Source organism: Lathyrus oleraceus, chromosome 6 (genome assembly GCF_024323335.1).
Source record: "Lathyrus oleraceus cultivar Zhongwan6 chromosome 6, CAAS_Psat_ZW6_1.0, whole genome shotgun sequence".
NCBI classification, from domain to species: domain Eukaryota; kingdom Viridiplantae; phylum Streptophyta; class Magnoliopsida; order Fabales; family Fabaceae; genus Lathyrus; species Lathyrus oleraceus.
Genome location: NC_066584.1, coordinates 223,513,469 through 223,527,857, shown reverse-complemented (window position 1 = coordinate 223,527,857; position 14,389 = coordinate 223,513,469). Strand labels below are relative to the sequence as shown.

Genomic DNA, 14,389 nt, shown 5'->3' with positions numbered 1-14,389 from the left:
ACAAACAACAGAGCCTTTAGAGTCTTTAATTCCTGAACTAAAGTTATGATGGAATCTATCAATGTTGTTGTTGATGATCAAGAGACTATGTTATAGACGATGTTGAAACATTTCTGAATGATGCCCCAGCTGAACCTTCTGATAAAAGTAGTGAGAGTGAGTCCACCCAGGCTAAACCTGAAGTTGATCAAGTAAACAAGGGACCCCTATCAGAATTCAAAAGGATCATCCTAAAGATCTCATTATAGGAGATCTAAATAAAGGAGTCACCACTAGATCAAGAGAAGTGATCTCACATGCCTTTTTTGTGTCAAAGATTGAGCCTAAGAATGTTAAAGAAGCTTTAACTGATGAATTCTGGATCAATGCCATGTAGGAAGAGTTAGAGCAATTCAAGAGAAATGAAGTATGGGATTTGGTTCCAAGACCTGAAGGAATAAATGTTATTGGAACAAAGTGGGTATACAAGAATAAATCTGATGAAAAATGTGTGGTTATTAGGAATAAAGCAAGGTTAATAGCTCAAGGATACACTCAAGTTGAAGGAGTTGACTTTGATGAAACCTTTGCACCTGTAGCTCGCCTGGAGTCCATTAGATTATTGCTAGGAGTGGCAGGTATTATGAAGTTTAAACTGTTCCAAATGGATGTGAAAAGTGCCTTCTTAAATGGCTACTTGAACGAGGAAGTATATGTTGAACAACCAAAGGGATTCAATATCCAAATCTTCCAAAGCATGTGTATAAGTTGAGGAAAGCTATTTATGGGTTGAAACAAGCTCCTAGAGCTTGGTATGAGATACTCACAATGTTTCTCATTGACAATGGATACAAATAGGGAGGTATTCATAAGACTTTATTTGTCAAAGATGAAGGAGGAAAGCTCATGATTGCTCAGATCTATATGGATAATATTGTGTTTGGTGGGATGTCAAGTAAGATGGTTCAACATTTTGTTGAACAAATGCAGTCTGAATTTGAGATGAGTCTTGTTGGAGAACTAACTTATTTTCTTGGCCTGCAAGTCAAGCAGATGGAAGATTCTATCTTTCTATCTCAAAGTAAATATGCCAAGAATATAGTTAAGAAGTTTGGCATGGAGAATGAAAGCCACAAGAGGACACCTTCTCATACTCATCTAAAGTTGTCTAAAGATGAAAATGGTGTCAGTGTGGATCAAAGTCTCTACAGAAGCATGATAGGGAGTCTGCTATATCTTACAGCAAGCAGACCAAACTATATCTTACAACAAGCAGACCTGACATTGCTTTTGCTGTAGGTGTATGTGCTAGATATCAAGCTGAACCAAAGGTGAGCCATATAAACCAAGTGAAAAGGATCCTGAAGTATGTCAATGGCACTTGTGACTATGGGATGCTATACACTCATGGATCTGATTCTGTGCTGTCTGGCTATTGTGATGCTGATTGGGCTGGAAGTGCTGATGATAGGAAAATCACATCAGGAGGATGTTTCTTCTTGGGGAACAATCTAATATCATGGTTTAGTAAGAAGCAAAATTGTGTTTCTCTGTCTACTACTAAAGTTGAATACATAGTAGCTGGAAGTAGTTGTTCTCAACTGGTGTGGATGAAACAAATGCTGACTGAATACAATGTCACACAAGATGTCATGACATTGTACTGTGACAACCTGAGTGCTATAAACATCTCAAAGAACCCTATTCAGCATAGCAGGACCAAACATATTGATATCCGTCACCATTTTATTAGAGAACTTGTGGAGGATAAGATTATAGCCTTAGAGCATGTTGCTATTGAGATGCAGTTAGCTGATATTTTTACAAAGGCCTTCGACGCAAACCAATTTGAATTCCTGAGAGGGAGATTAGGGATTTGCGTTTATGTAAATTTGTAGCAATTAATATGGAGTTGAAAAAGTACTCGAATTATAGTCTATTTTCCTAAAATAAAGTGCCCCCGTTATGGTAAATCATTACCGTGTATTGGAAATACCATCTATTCCATCTTCACACGCTACCCCCATAACCCCATTACCTACTCCAACTCTTCCATCTTCCTTTTCCTTCTCCACAAACCTCTTCTAGGGAAACCTTACTTTTTCTAGAAAAACTCCAAAATGTCACAACATCAAGATACACCTGCTTCTAAAAATACTAAGTCTACTCCAAAATTTAGTGTTCCTCCCGTGGGCGTCCCTGAGGATGAGATTCAGGATGTTGCTCCTCTCTCTGTTATTCCCGCCGCGGACATTGATTTGAACCCACCCATCTCCATTGATTCCTCCGCTTCTGCATGTTCCAATCAAGGTAATCCCTCTAGTATTCCTTCTTGTTCAACTCCTGTCACTAAGTATAAGGAAGGAACACACTATACTGATCGTGTTATAAGAGACATAGTTACTAGAATTCTTAATGAATGCCACTATGTGAAGGGGGTTTCTACTCCCCTTGCTCAAATGTGTCCCCCTCCTGAGGTTGAACAACCTAGTGGTAAGGGTGATGATTCCTCCAGTTCTGAAAAGGACTTGGCTGCTGAAGGGTTACACTCTCTAGGGCAAACCGTGTCTGACAAAGGGAGACCTGTGGCCTCTAACATGGCTAATGCTTCCCACTCTGAGAAGCATGATGATGCAAATGTTGTGATTGATCTAGAGGATGGTAGCTCTGATGATCAAGAGGAAAGCTTGATTCATCACATAAAGCCAAGTGTGGCTAAATGCATGAAGACTCGCAAAGGAAAATATGTGGCTGAACTTATGTCAGCTAGAAAAGCTAAGAAGACTGCTGTCATTGGTCCCTCCAAACCATGGAGCAAGGTTAAAATAAAGAAGAGGAATGTCATAGATGATTCTGAGCTTGAAGAGGATGTTGAGGAAGATGTCCCTGACATCTCACCTGCTAAGAAAACTACTGTTAGGAAGTCTCCTGTTAAAGTACCTGCTGTCATTTGGATAACATCTCCTTCCATCTTGAGGATGGAGCTGCTTAGTGGAAATTTGTGATTCAAAGAAGGGTAGCCGTGGAAAGGGAATTATGAAAAGATGCTACTGATGTCAAGGAGGTCATGGACCTGATACAAGCTACTGGGCTTTTGAAGACTGTTGTTGGGTTCTCTCAATGCTACGAAGGTTTAGTCAAGGAATTTATTGTTAATATTCCTGAGGATATTTCTGATAAGAACAACAAGGAGTTCTGCAAGGTGTATGTGAGGGGTAAGTGTATAACATCCTCTCCTACTGTTATTAATAATTTTCTAGGTAGAAATAATGAGGGTGCAGGAGAATTAGAGGTTACAGACAATCAGGTCTGTAGGGAGATTACAACTAAGCAGGTGAAAGTTTGGCCTTTTAAAACGCATCTTCCTGCTAGGAAGTTGACTATCAAGTATGCTATCCTGCATAAAAAAGAGCTGCTAACTGGGTCCCTACCAACCATATCTCCACCGTTGCTAATACTCTTGGGAGGTTTATTTTTGCTGTTGGGACAAAAGTGAAATTTAACTATGGTAGATATATGTTTGATCAAATCATCAAGCATGTAACTACTAATGCAATTAGGCTGCCAATTGCTTTTCCCTCTATGATCTGTGGAATTATCTTGAATCAACATCCTGGTATTCTGTGCTCAAATGATTTACCTAGTAGGAGAAAACCAGCTCTGTCTGTGCACTACAAACTCTTTGAAGGCAGTCATGTCGAGGATATTGTCATGACATCTTCCATGAGGAGGCCAGCCTCAAAAGTTGGAGCAATTGCTGAGCTTAAGGAGACATGCAAAGAGCTAGGTGAAGGGATTAGGGTAGCCACAACTAGAAAACAATCTTTGGAAGCCTTAATTGAAAGCTTGGAGAAGGCTGAGGGTGAAAATGTTGAACATGCTAATGTCAGCCATGAAGAAGAAGCTGAAGCCCACACCTCTAGTGAGAGGTCTGCTAACAATGATGATGCGAGTGACAATTCTGCTTCTGGTGCTGCTGAAGAGGCTGCAAACTCAAGCTCTATTGAGTAGCTCTGTTGGCTTTGGTCCCTCTTGTTTTGATGGTTTTTTTGTCTTTTGGTGGATTTCTTTGTGTGTTTTTTGTTTGTTTCTCAGAATTCTTACAGCTGTGTATGTACTTGGTGATGTAACTCTTTAACTTCTGGTATTTCTGTTAATGACTACATAGACATTTATTTTGCCTCTTTTGGCTAAAAAGGGGGAGAAGTAGCTGTAGATGTAGCTGAGTATCTTAGCTTAGCTCTGTAGTATTGTTGTTGCTCTGCTTGTTTGATATAGGGGGAGAATTCTGGTGTTTATTTATTCGGTACAGTGGGAGAATTCTCTGTGTTCTGTTTGTGTGAAGCAGTGTGGTTGTTGCTTGTTGTGGACTGGCTTAAGGGGGAGTTGTTATGTTCTGGGAAGTTGCATGGACTTGAGGGAGAGTACAAGCACTTGTGTGTCCTGATGTTTGCTAGTTGGTTCTTGCTAGTGTTGTATGTGCAAGTGCTTGTATGTTTACTAGTTGTTATTTTTGCTAGTGATGTGTGTATGTTTTCTTCTACTGCTGAACTGATGCTCTGATTGATTTCTTGTGAACGTGTGATCTGTTGTTTGTTTTAGCCAAAATTTGCAAAAGGGGGAGTTTGTTGGTTCTAAGAATTGACATCAATTTTGGTAAAACTTAGTGTTATCACAAGATGTCACGCTTGTAGTCTTGACATGTGATATCAACTTTCTGCAGGTTGTTTGATATGGTTGTGTAGGATTTATTCAAGATGTCAGACCCGATGTTACGACATGTGCATACAGAACATTCAGTCTGAATGTTATGTATCTGGTTGTTGCGCTTTTCATGCAAGTCTTTGTGTGCTTAGGTGGAGATTGCATGTATTATTCAAGGAGTAATTCTATTTAAAGCCAGAATATTCTATTTCCCGAAAAGGAATAATTTGCTGCTATTTCTTAGGGAATACGCAATAAATAGAATTAGGGTTTCATGCTGCCCATGCCCATTAAGAAAGCTTTTATTTAAAGACTATGTAAACCCTGTTTTAATTATAGAAAACACTAACGGTGAAGGAAGTGAGGATTAAGGCTTTAGTCTTGTGTGCATTTATGAATTGTGAGCCATTCATCCATCTTGTTGATGTGTGAATTGGACTGAGTTTTTGAGTTGTAATTTGTCCACTCTAAGCTTTGAAGTACGAGTGTATTTGTTTACTTGATTGAAGCTTTTAAGCAAGATCAAGTGTGTATCCTTGAAGTGTGTCTTATTTCTTTTTGGTATTTGTTCTAGTATCACTGCTGTGATTGAGGGGGAGTGAGTAGGGTCTCATGTCTAAGAGTTCTTAGATAGAAATCACACTGGTAGATATTAGTTGAAAAGACTGTAACTTGACGTTGTTTGCTGCGAGTCTTTGAACTAATTCTGTTTAGTGGATTTCCTTCCTGGCTTGGTAGCCCCTAGACGTAGGTGTGTTTGCACTGATCTGAGTTAACAACTGCCTGTGTCGTTTTTCAATTGTTTCCTGGTTTTTATTCTGTTCATATTTCACTTGTTGTTCAGATATTAATGTCGTGACATTACCTTCGACATCTCATATCTAATACCAGAATTTCAGATATGAAGTCCATACAAATTTCATGATCCATTCCAAGATGTCTTCTTCAACTTTGATTCTTTGAGGAATGTCAAATTCAACTTGCAAGGGCATGTTCCAAGAGGAAACATTATAGGCCATTTTGGGCCATTACCATTGAACAAGCAATTTTCCTCAACTTCTAAAATCCATAACTCCCTCATGACAAATCCAAATTTTGTTACCAAATTGAATAAGGATGGAAGATCTAAACTTTGGTAAAGAAACCATTTTCATTTGAAGCTCATAGAAAAAGTTATTCAAGGTGGAAGAAGTGGTTATTTGACTTTGTACTTAGAAAATTTTCAACCATGTTTAATTTCTCCAACTTCCACCTCAAAATTCATCATGATCCAAGTTACAAATGAAAAATTCTTAAACATCAAAGTTGTTCCCCTTGATGTCACCTTTCCAAAGCATCCAAGATCACTCCATTTGGACAAGAATTAAGGGACTCGCGCATGGCTCCTTTGTCTGGTTTGTTTTGGATACTTTTGCACTCAAATGATTAATTCCTTTTGCATGCTTCCATGTAATGACTTCAGGATCAATTTCACACGATTTGGAAGTGGATTGCATCATTGGTTAGGCCTAATTCCATGCCCATGCACTCATGCACAATATTGCTATTTTTGGATCAATTTTCAAAAGGTGCAAAACTGAATCCCATGGCCTATAAATACAAGTACATTGCTTCAGAAATGAGACACACACCTTGCTCAAGCCTTGCCATGCAAATTCAGAACCCTACTCCATAGAATTCCTTAAAGATTTCATTGAAATCGAGTTCTTAATTCAACTTTTGTTTGTGAACAAGAACTCTAAGGACTCATAGCCATTTTCATCTCAATTGATCACTGGAAGCAAGAGGAGGAAGAACCAATTGGAATTGCATCAATATCCAACCAAATCACTACAACCCGAAGGTGATTTTTCCAAAACTTTAAGCCTTCGATTCTCTCTCAATTCTCCACTATTCTACTTTTTATTGGTTGTCTGAAGTCCTATCAATGTATGCAACAAGATTGAGTTGCTTTGAGGTTAAATCGAAGCAACTCAAATCGTGTACCTCAAAATTCAATTCTTCATATCTCTCAATATATTTGGGATTATGAAAAATTGAGGCCAGATTCGAGCTCATGAGCTTTTTCTCTTTAAAATAGTATACGAACTTTTTATTTCGGTGATGCTTGGTGGTGGACCAGTCCGGTGAGGTCCACCATAGAAGACAATCGGAGCTAGGGCTTCAGTGATGTGTTGTCACGTCTCTTGGCCATTTGATCAATTTGAAATGTTTTAATCTTAGCCATCTGTTTTGGTTACCAAGCCTATGTCGTGTTGATTGAAGACCTTGGTGGAACGTGCACGCTTGACCATCAGATCTGCCACCTCAATTAATGAGGGAGATCTGATGGCCCTCGTTTTTTCTATTTTCTTTTTTAATTCTTATTTTTCATTTAATCCATTTATTTTGTTTAATTCATATTAATTTCATTTTTAATCCAAAAAATATGGGACTTTCACCAAAAATCTTTAAATATTTTCCTCTTCCATATTTTGAATTAAAATCATTTTTTTGGATTAATTTTGATATTTTTGATGAATGAAATGATTTTCAACTTGTTTTAAATATTTTTAAAATACTTCTGACTTTCCAAAAATCATGAATTTTTTTGTCTAAGGTCCTTTGACCTTGTTTGACCTAGGATAAATCCCTTGGCCATTTATTTGGTGTTTTGAAGGGATTTGAGGTTTTGGCCATTTTTAAATGCATTTTAATTCACTTTTAATTTGATTTTTTAATTAAATAATTGTTTGAAAATTACGTTGATGCATTTTTATGGTCTTGTGATGTTTGAATTTCTATTTAGAGGGTTGCTGAAATATACATTTCATCTCCCAAAATGAATAAATAGTATTGATCAGATGAAATTCCTTCTATGATCAATTTGGGTTTCTATTTCCCCTTCCCTCTTCATCTTCACCCCTATTCTTCCTCAATCCATCATTGGCCAAATCTATAACATGCATTAACACCTATATTCTTATTGCCCGACCTCAGATAGTTGTGACTTCTACATAAGTCCAATTACGATTGCTTAACATAGAGCTAACTTTGACCCTTAAGGCATATTGTAAGACCCCAAATTTTGACCCTAAGACCCCTCATGCTATCTCATCATATCCATTGACATTGGGATCACATCTTGGCATCCTCCTTACCCCTCATTCATTGGGTTTGTAGTGGGAGAGATCACCAAGCACCATTTGATTGTATCAAACTTTATATTTTATTACTTACTAACCAAAATACCAAGAATATGTCTTTGTATAATCTAACTCTTTTGTAGGTAGGGCACATGCTCACCTTTGATCTATCAAGCTCATATATAGGGTTTAAGACCGTTAGTGCAAGGAGTTCAATCAAGTATTGATTTACTATGTCTCTAAGCATCATATATGGATCCCCGTGATCTTCACATAATATTTTGATCAAGAAATCATCAAGAGTTTGGAGTTGGTTTGCCTTAGAAACCCTAGTTCATCTGGGTATCTTGTGTAACTTCTTCAACAAGTTTCTTCACCAATTGATCAAATATTTCAAGGTATACTTAAAACTTCATCATCTTATGCATATATGATCCTCCATGAGTCCCAAAAGTCAATAGAATATCAAGCTAGCAAGTTAGTTCATGGTGGTTGACCAGAGGAATTCATCTGATCAAAACTGGGGTTCCCTAGACCCTATCTCCTACAATTTTTGTCATATGAAAATCATTCCAAGAGAAAAGTTACTCTAAATGACATTCCAAACAACTTTAGTGTTGAGGTCAAGATCTAGTTTTGTATGGAAAGTCATTTTTTATGGTGAAAGATCATAGGTCATTTTGTCTAAACCCTAATTTGGAGGTCAACTTCCCAAGACCATAACTTGCTCAATTTTTATGAGATGAAAGTTATTAAAGTTGAACAATCCAATTAAATATGTCTAATTCAACTTTGATGTTTGGAGGAAGAGCAAATTCAAATTTTATATGCATGTGATATGAGAAGACATTATAGGTCATTTTGGATCAATGCCATTGAACAAGTGATTTTCCTCAACTTCAAAAATGAATAACTCCTTCATGCTAAATCCAAATGAGGTCAAATTTGTGACCATCTTTAAGAACTTTGAGAGAGATACAAATTTGGTGAAGGAATGTTTCTCATTTGAAGCTCATATAAAAAGTTAGCCAAGGTGGAATAAGTGAACATATGGCTTGACACTTAGAAATTTTTTGACATGTTTGATTTTCCCAACTTCCACCTTAAAATTCATCATGATCCAAGCTTCAAATGAAAAAGTGTTCAACATGAAAGTTGTTCCTCTTGATCTAACCTTTCCAAAAAGTCCAATTTCATCCCATTTTGTCAAAGTATGAGTGAATTACTCATGGCTTGAACTTGGATCACCATTTGGCATAATTGAACTTGCATTCCTCATACACAACTGCATGGCTTACCAATGTGACTTCAGCAATGTTTGTACTCATTTTTGGACCTGAAGAGATGATTACATGGGCCTATCACACACCCATGCATCCATGCAATGTAGATTGCTATTTTTGGAACTTAATTTTAAGTGTGCAAATAACAATCATTTGGCTTATAAATAGAGCCCTTCATGCTCAGAATTAAGGACCATGCGCGCCAGCTTTGAATCCCTAGCTCCAAACCCTCTCATTCAAAGGATAACCTTGAGAATTTCCATTGGAAGTTGAGTTTGAATCTCCACTATTTTGAGATTCAAATCTCTAAGAGTCCTGTGCATTTTGTTGACTCAATTCCATTCCATTAAGTGTCCAGAGCAAGATCAAGAGCAATTTGAAGCAAGATCGTGTTCATACAGACCTGCATTGAAGGTAAGTTTCAGAATTTTTCATTTATTCGATTCTCACTCAATTCTCCATAATTCTTCTTGATCTTTGGTTGTCTGAAGTCCTATCAGTGTAGGCAACAAGATTGAGTTGCTTTGAGGTCAAATCGAAGCAACTCAGGTCATGATCCTTAAAATAACCATGTATTTCAATTTTTTTCCGAAAATAACCAATAATTCAAAAAAATTACCAAAATAACCAGGTTTTGAAGAGGATGCGCCAGATGAATTGGCTTACCTCTAATGCATTAAGAGGAGGCGCCAATAACATTGGTGCATGCATTGACCTCCTCATGAGGAGGCGCCAATGCTATTGGCGCATGCATTGGCCCTCATGAGGAGGCGCCAATGCTATTGGCGCATGCATTGGCCCTCATGAGGAGGCGCCAATCCTCCTAGCGCCTAGGTGCAATGGTTGGTGTATGCGCCAACTCATTTGGCGCGTACACCCCTTGTAATTTTTTTTAAAATTTTTTTAAATTTTAATTTTGTTTATTTAATAAATAAAAAATAGTAATGGAAAAAAATAAATTTATTGATGATGTAATAATTAGTTACATTGGACTGACAATAAACTAATGACCGACCCGATTATAATGTCCCCCTGTTCCACATCCAGGTGCGTTAGTTTATCTTCGAGGTCTCCCACAATTTTCTTGAGGTGTTTGAAGTCTTTATGTGCTGACCTGATCGAGCGATGGCTGATGGGAAGGTCCGACGGAAGTTCCAGCGGTATTTGACAAATGTGTCATCATTTGTTCCCAATATTCGGTGGGGCTCTGGCCAACAGTGCTTCCGTAATGGAGTTCGGTGCCCATGTCATCGTAGTTAGGTCGTTGGGGTTGGGTGAATTAGGGATGACATAGTTGCCCAAATTGGGCCATTGAGTCGTTTTGGAAACAAAGCAATGGTTTCTAGGGCGTACTATAGTTAAACAATGGTTGGGTGTTATGTTGATGGGATGTTTGGGTGGTCATTGGTGGGGGGCTACGATGAAGTGACCCATATGAATCATCTAGGCTATAGACGATTGTGGTTGCAGGGTTTGATTCTTGGTATTGTGTTTGGGTGGATGGTTTGAATGGATTGCGATGTTGGATGGTTGGTTGTTGGGTGGATGGCATGAACAGGTTGCGAGGTTGGGTGTTTGGTTATTATGTGTATGTGGTAGGTTGATGTTGTATGGTTGGTTGTTGGTTTTGGGTAGGTTCACATTGGTGTTGGGTGGGGAATTGTTGTGGGGCGTACTATGACAAAGCAAGTTGGCGTGGATCCATCTAATACCGCGGCTCGGATACAAATTGTTGAGTTGTTACCGACCTAAACCATGCCATATATTGTTGAGTCGGTCTTGCACCATGAATGACTAGTTCGTTTAAGATGTGTTGTCGTCGATTCCTCCATTGACGACACATCTCTTTTACAAAGTCTCTCTAGTCAGAATAATCCCATTGTGCATCAAACCTTTTTGATGCCAATTCCCCAAACACGTGGGAGATTCTGGAATCTGTTGTAGCATGCCGAACTGCAATTTGACTCGGTCACTCTGGTGCATTTCTACCGTAGTGAATCGGATAATCGGTGTCTTCGCTGTCCAAAGTGCAGCATCATCATGGTTCACATCATGATCCAGACCCAGATATGGCATCCAGATAAACTGTAAAACAATACGAAACGATTAGATGGAAAATAATTTGATAAGTATTTTTAAATTAAAATATAGTTATGTAGGATTATTACATCGTCATGTCCAATGTGGTCCAATAGATTGCGATAGACTACAATAGCGTGTTTCAGACACCTATTGTAGTTCATCCCCCTTACTGACCACCTTAGATAAAAAAAGTGAAAAATATTATTTACTGTTAATTATAATATAAAATATAATTAACTAAATGGTAAATGGTAAAGTGTTAGACTTACTTGGTTGCAAACAGGAACACGAATGGACGCTCATTTATCGGGGCGAGCGACGACATTCTTGACCAACCCCAAGCTTGAAGGAAATACGCACAGGAAAAAAAGTACAGGTATTCTTTTTTACAGTTTTACACATTGCACTATATAGATGGACCAACACAGCTGAATCCCAACTATAAGTGTTTACCTTATTAATGTTGCATAATAAAGGTAAATACATTATATTTACAGAATTACCTGTACTTTCAGGAAACAAAAAATTACCAAATAAAATCATAATATAACACCGAGATTTTATTATTTTCTTGTACTCGGTTGAATCATCTGACAATACTATACTAGCATAATATTCTTTAAGGTAATTTAAATTTATACCTTGCCCCCTTGCCTAACCGGATGTCTCTCCCTCAGTTTCGTCGTCTAACAAGGGGGCACCCAATAATTCATTGCAGATATTGTTGTCTTGGTTAACTACGCCATTCATGGCCTTTCCATCTATACAGAGACCCAACAACATGTACATGTCCTCAAGTGTGACAATACACTCACCAATTGGAAGGTGAAATATGTGGGTCTCGGGTCTCCATCTCTCTAACAAAGCAAAAATGAACTTGTAGTCCACCGAGTACGAAGCAATGTTGAGTAGATTTCCAAATCCAAATCCTCTAATATATGGTCCTATTAAAGGATCGTGGGGTACATATTCATGTACACGACATCTAAAACGCTTCGGATCCTAATAACAAAAAAGTAAGAAATGCAATAAGAAGAAGAAATACATAATCAACAAAGACAACTCTATAAGAAGTAAGAAAAACATAGATAACAAAGGTATAAGACTAAAAACAGAATAAGTAAAAAGAGAGAGAAAATATACAAATGTCAAGATATTCTCGAGTGTGCCTCTGTGCTCATCGCCCATAGTCAACAAAGCCATGGTTTGATGTTGTAGAGCTTGAGTGTGGTAGAGAAATAGTGTAACAAAGAAGAATATAGATGAGTATTGATGAAGATGATTTGATATTGTTGATATGAAAGGATATTTATAGATGAACGAGTGAGTAGGTTTGCAACCTAAGAAGAATGGGATTGGTTGCATGCAATGGCAAAATAAGACAATCGAATGACAAAATGCAGAAACCACATGTGAAGAATCCTTTGTCCTAGGCGCATGTGAAGAATCCACATGCAAAGGAAGAGGCGCCCTTCCTCTTGGCACCTGCATGTGTTTCTTCACATGCAAGGAAGAGGCGCCCTTCCTCTTGGCGCCTTAGTGTAGGGCAATGGGAAGGGGCGCCCTTCCTAGTGGCGCATATGTTCATTTGATGTGAAGGGGCACCCTTCCTCTTGGCGCCCAACTTTATTTATGGCGCCTAGGGAATGGGCATCTGTTAGGGAATCTTAGGGCTCAGGGATTCCTTGCTTCATAGATTCCTGGATTCCCTGGGCACATGTGTGTTCTTGTCACTCTTGTCACAGCATGTGGATTCTTTTTACTGCATGCATGGTCAAGTCTATATAGACAAACCAGGTGATCAATGCAATGCTATTTATGCTGTGCAGATGAACAACTTAGCAATGCATTCAATTCAAGTAAAGAAACTCACATTTTTAGTATTTGAACAAAATGTCTTCCACACAACATTACCTGATCAGTGCCCATGTCGAAGGTGAAATATTTGATCATCAGTTGTTCGATTTTTGTTTTCGAAACACAGAGGTAACTCGGTTTACAATAAATCGACAATCAAAATTTTCACATCTGAAACAAAGAATATAAGAGAAATTGCAGTGCATTAATGTGGGCCAAATCATCTATAAAAATCTGGTTTGGTTTGCAGAAAACCAGGTAAAATTTTATCAGAAGAAGATTCGAGATGATGACGATGTTCAGCATATGTTTGTTAGTCACGAACAATCCGGTTACAACGATATAGAGTTGTATATATTACCACATCAACAACATGTGTCTCAGTTCATTGATCAGTCACAAGTGTTTTGTGAGACTGATGACGAACAAGTTCAGGTGAATGTTCCAAATGACGAAGAAGAAGAAGTCGAGATCATGGTTGATTCAATGGTGAATGCTGATGAGGAAGAGGAGCCAATACCAACAAGTCATGTATACTGCCCACCCCAACACATGACAAGGTTGAATTTGGGTTCAGATGAACCTTCAACAAATGTATGGTACAATCCCTACGTGCAGATGCAAGGATCTTTGAAACAAGGAGACACATTTCGCGTAAAAGAGGAATGTGTAAAAGCAATTAAGAAATTCCACATGCAACTATCAGTTGATTTCAGAGTTGACAGAACTGACGCATCGAGGTATAAAGTTTATTGTCCGAATGAGCACTGCCTTTTTAGGTTGTCAACTTCGTACCGGAAGAGGAGTGAGTCTTGGGAGATTGGATCAATGGGTCCAAATCACACATGCATGCTGACAAACCCAATGCAGGATCATCGTAAATTAAGCTCTCAGCTAATATGCGATGACATATTGTCTGTCATTGGCGACAATCCGTCGTTAAAGGTGAGTACAATAATCTCGCATATTAGGGCAGAGTACGAGTACACTCCATCATATAGGAAGGCATGGATAGCTAGGACAAAGGCTGTTGAAAAAGTGTTTGGCAATTAGGAGGAGTCTTACAAACAACTTCCAAAATACCTGTTGGCTCTAAAACAATATGCTCCCGAGACTATTGTCAAGTTGGAAACATTGCCCGCGTATACACCAGATGGTACGTGTGCTGTTGGAAATGGAATATTTCACCATCTCTTATGGGCGTATCAACCATGCATCATAGGTTTTTCTTTCTGTAAACCAATTATACAAATTGATGGTACATGGTTGTACAGAAAATACAAAGGAACGTTACTGATGGCAGTGGCACAAGATGGGAACAACAACATTTTTCCAATCGCCTTTGCACTAGTTGAAGGG

At 38.3% G+C, this 14,389-nt stretch overlaps 1 protein-coding gene across 1 annotated transcript; it reads left to right on the top strand.

The window, feature by feature from the left end:
• Nucleotides 1-3,046: 3,046 nt before the first annotated feature.
• Nucleotides 3,047-3,990, top strand: LOC127094880 (uncharacterized). The gene is made up of 3 exons (XM_051033646.1): nucleotides 3,047-3,194; nucleotides 3,240-3,366; nucleotides 3,492-3,990. The coding sequence occupies exons 1-3, from the start codon at nucleotides 3,047-3,049 to the stop codon at nucleotides 3,988-3,990; spliced, it is 774 nt and encodes a 257-aa protein (XP_050889603.1).
• Nucleotides 3,991-14,389: the final 10,399 nt, after the last annotated feature.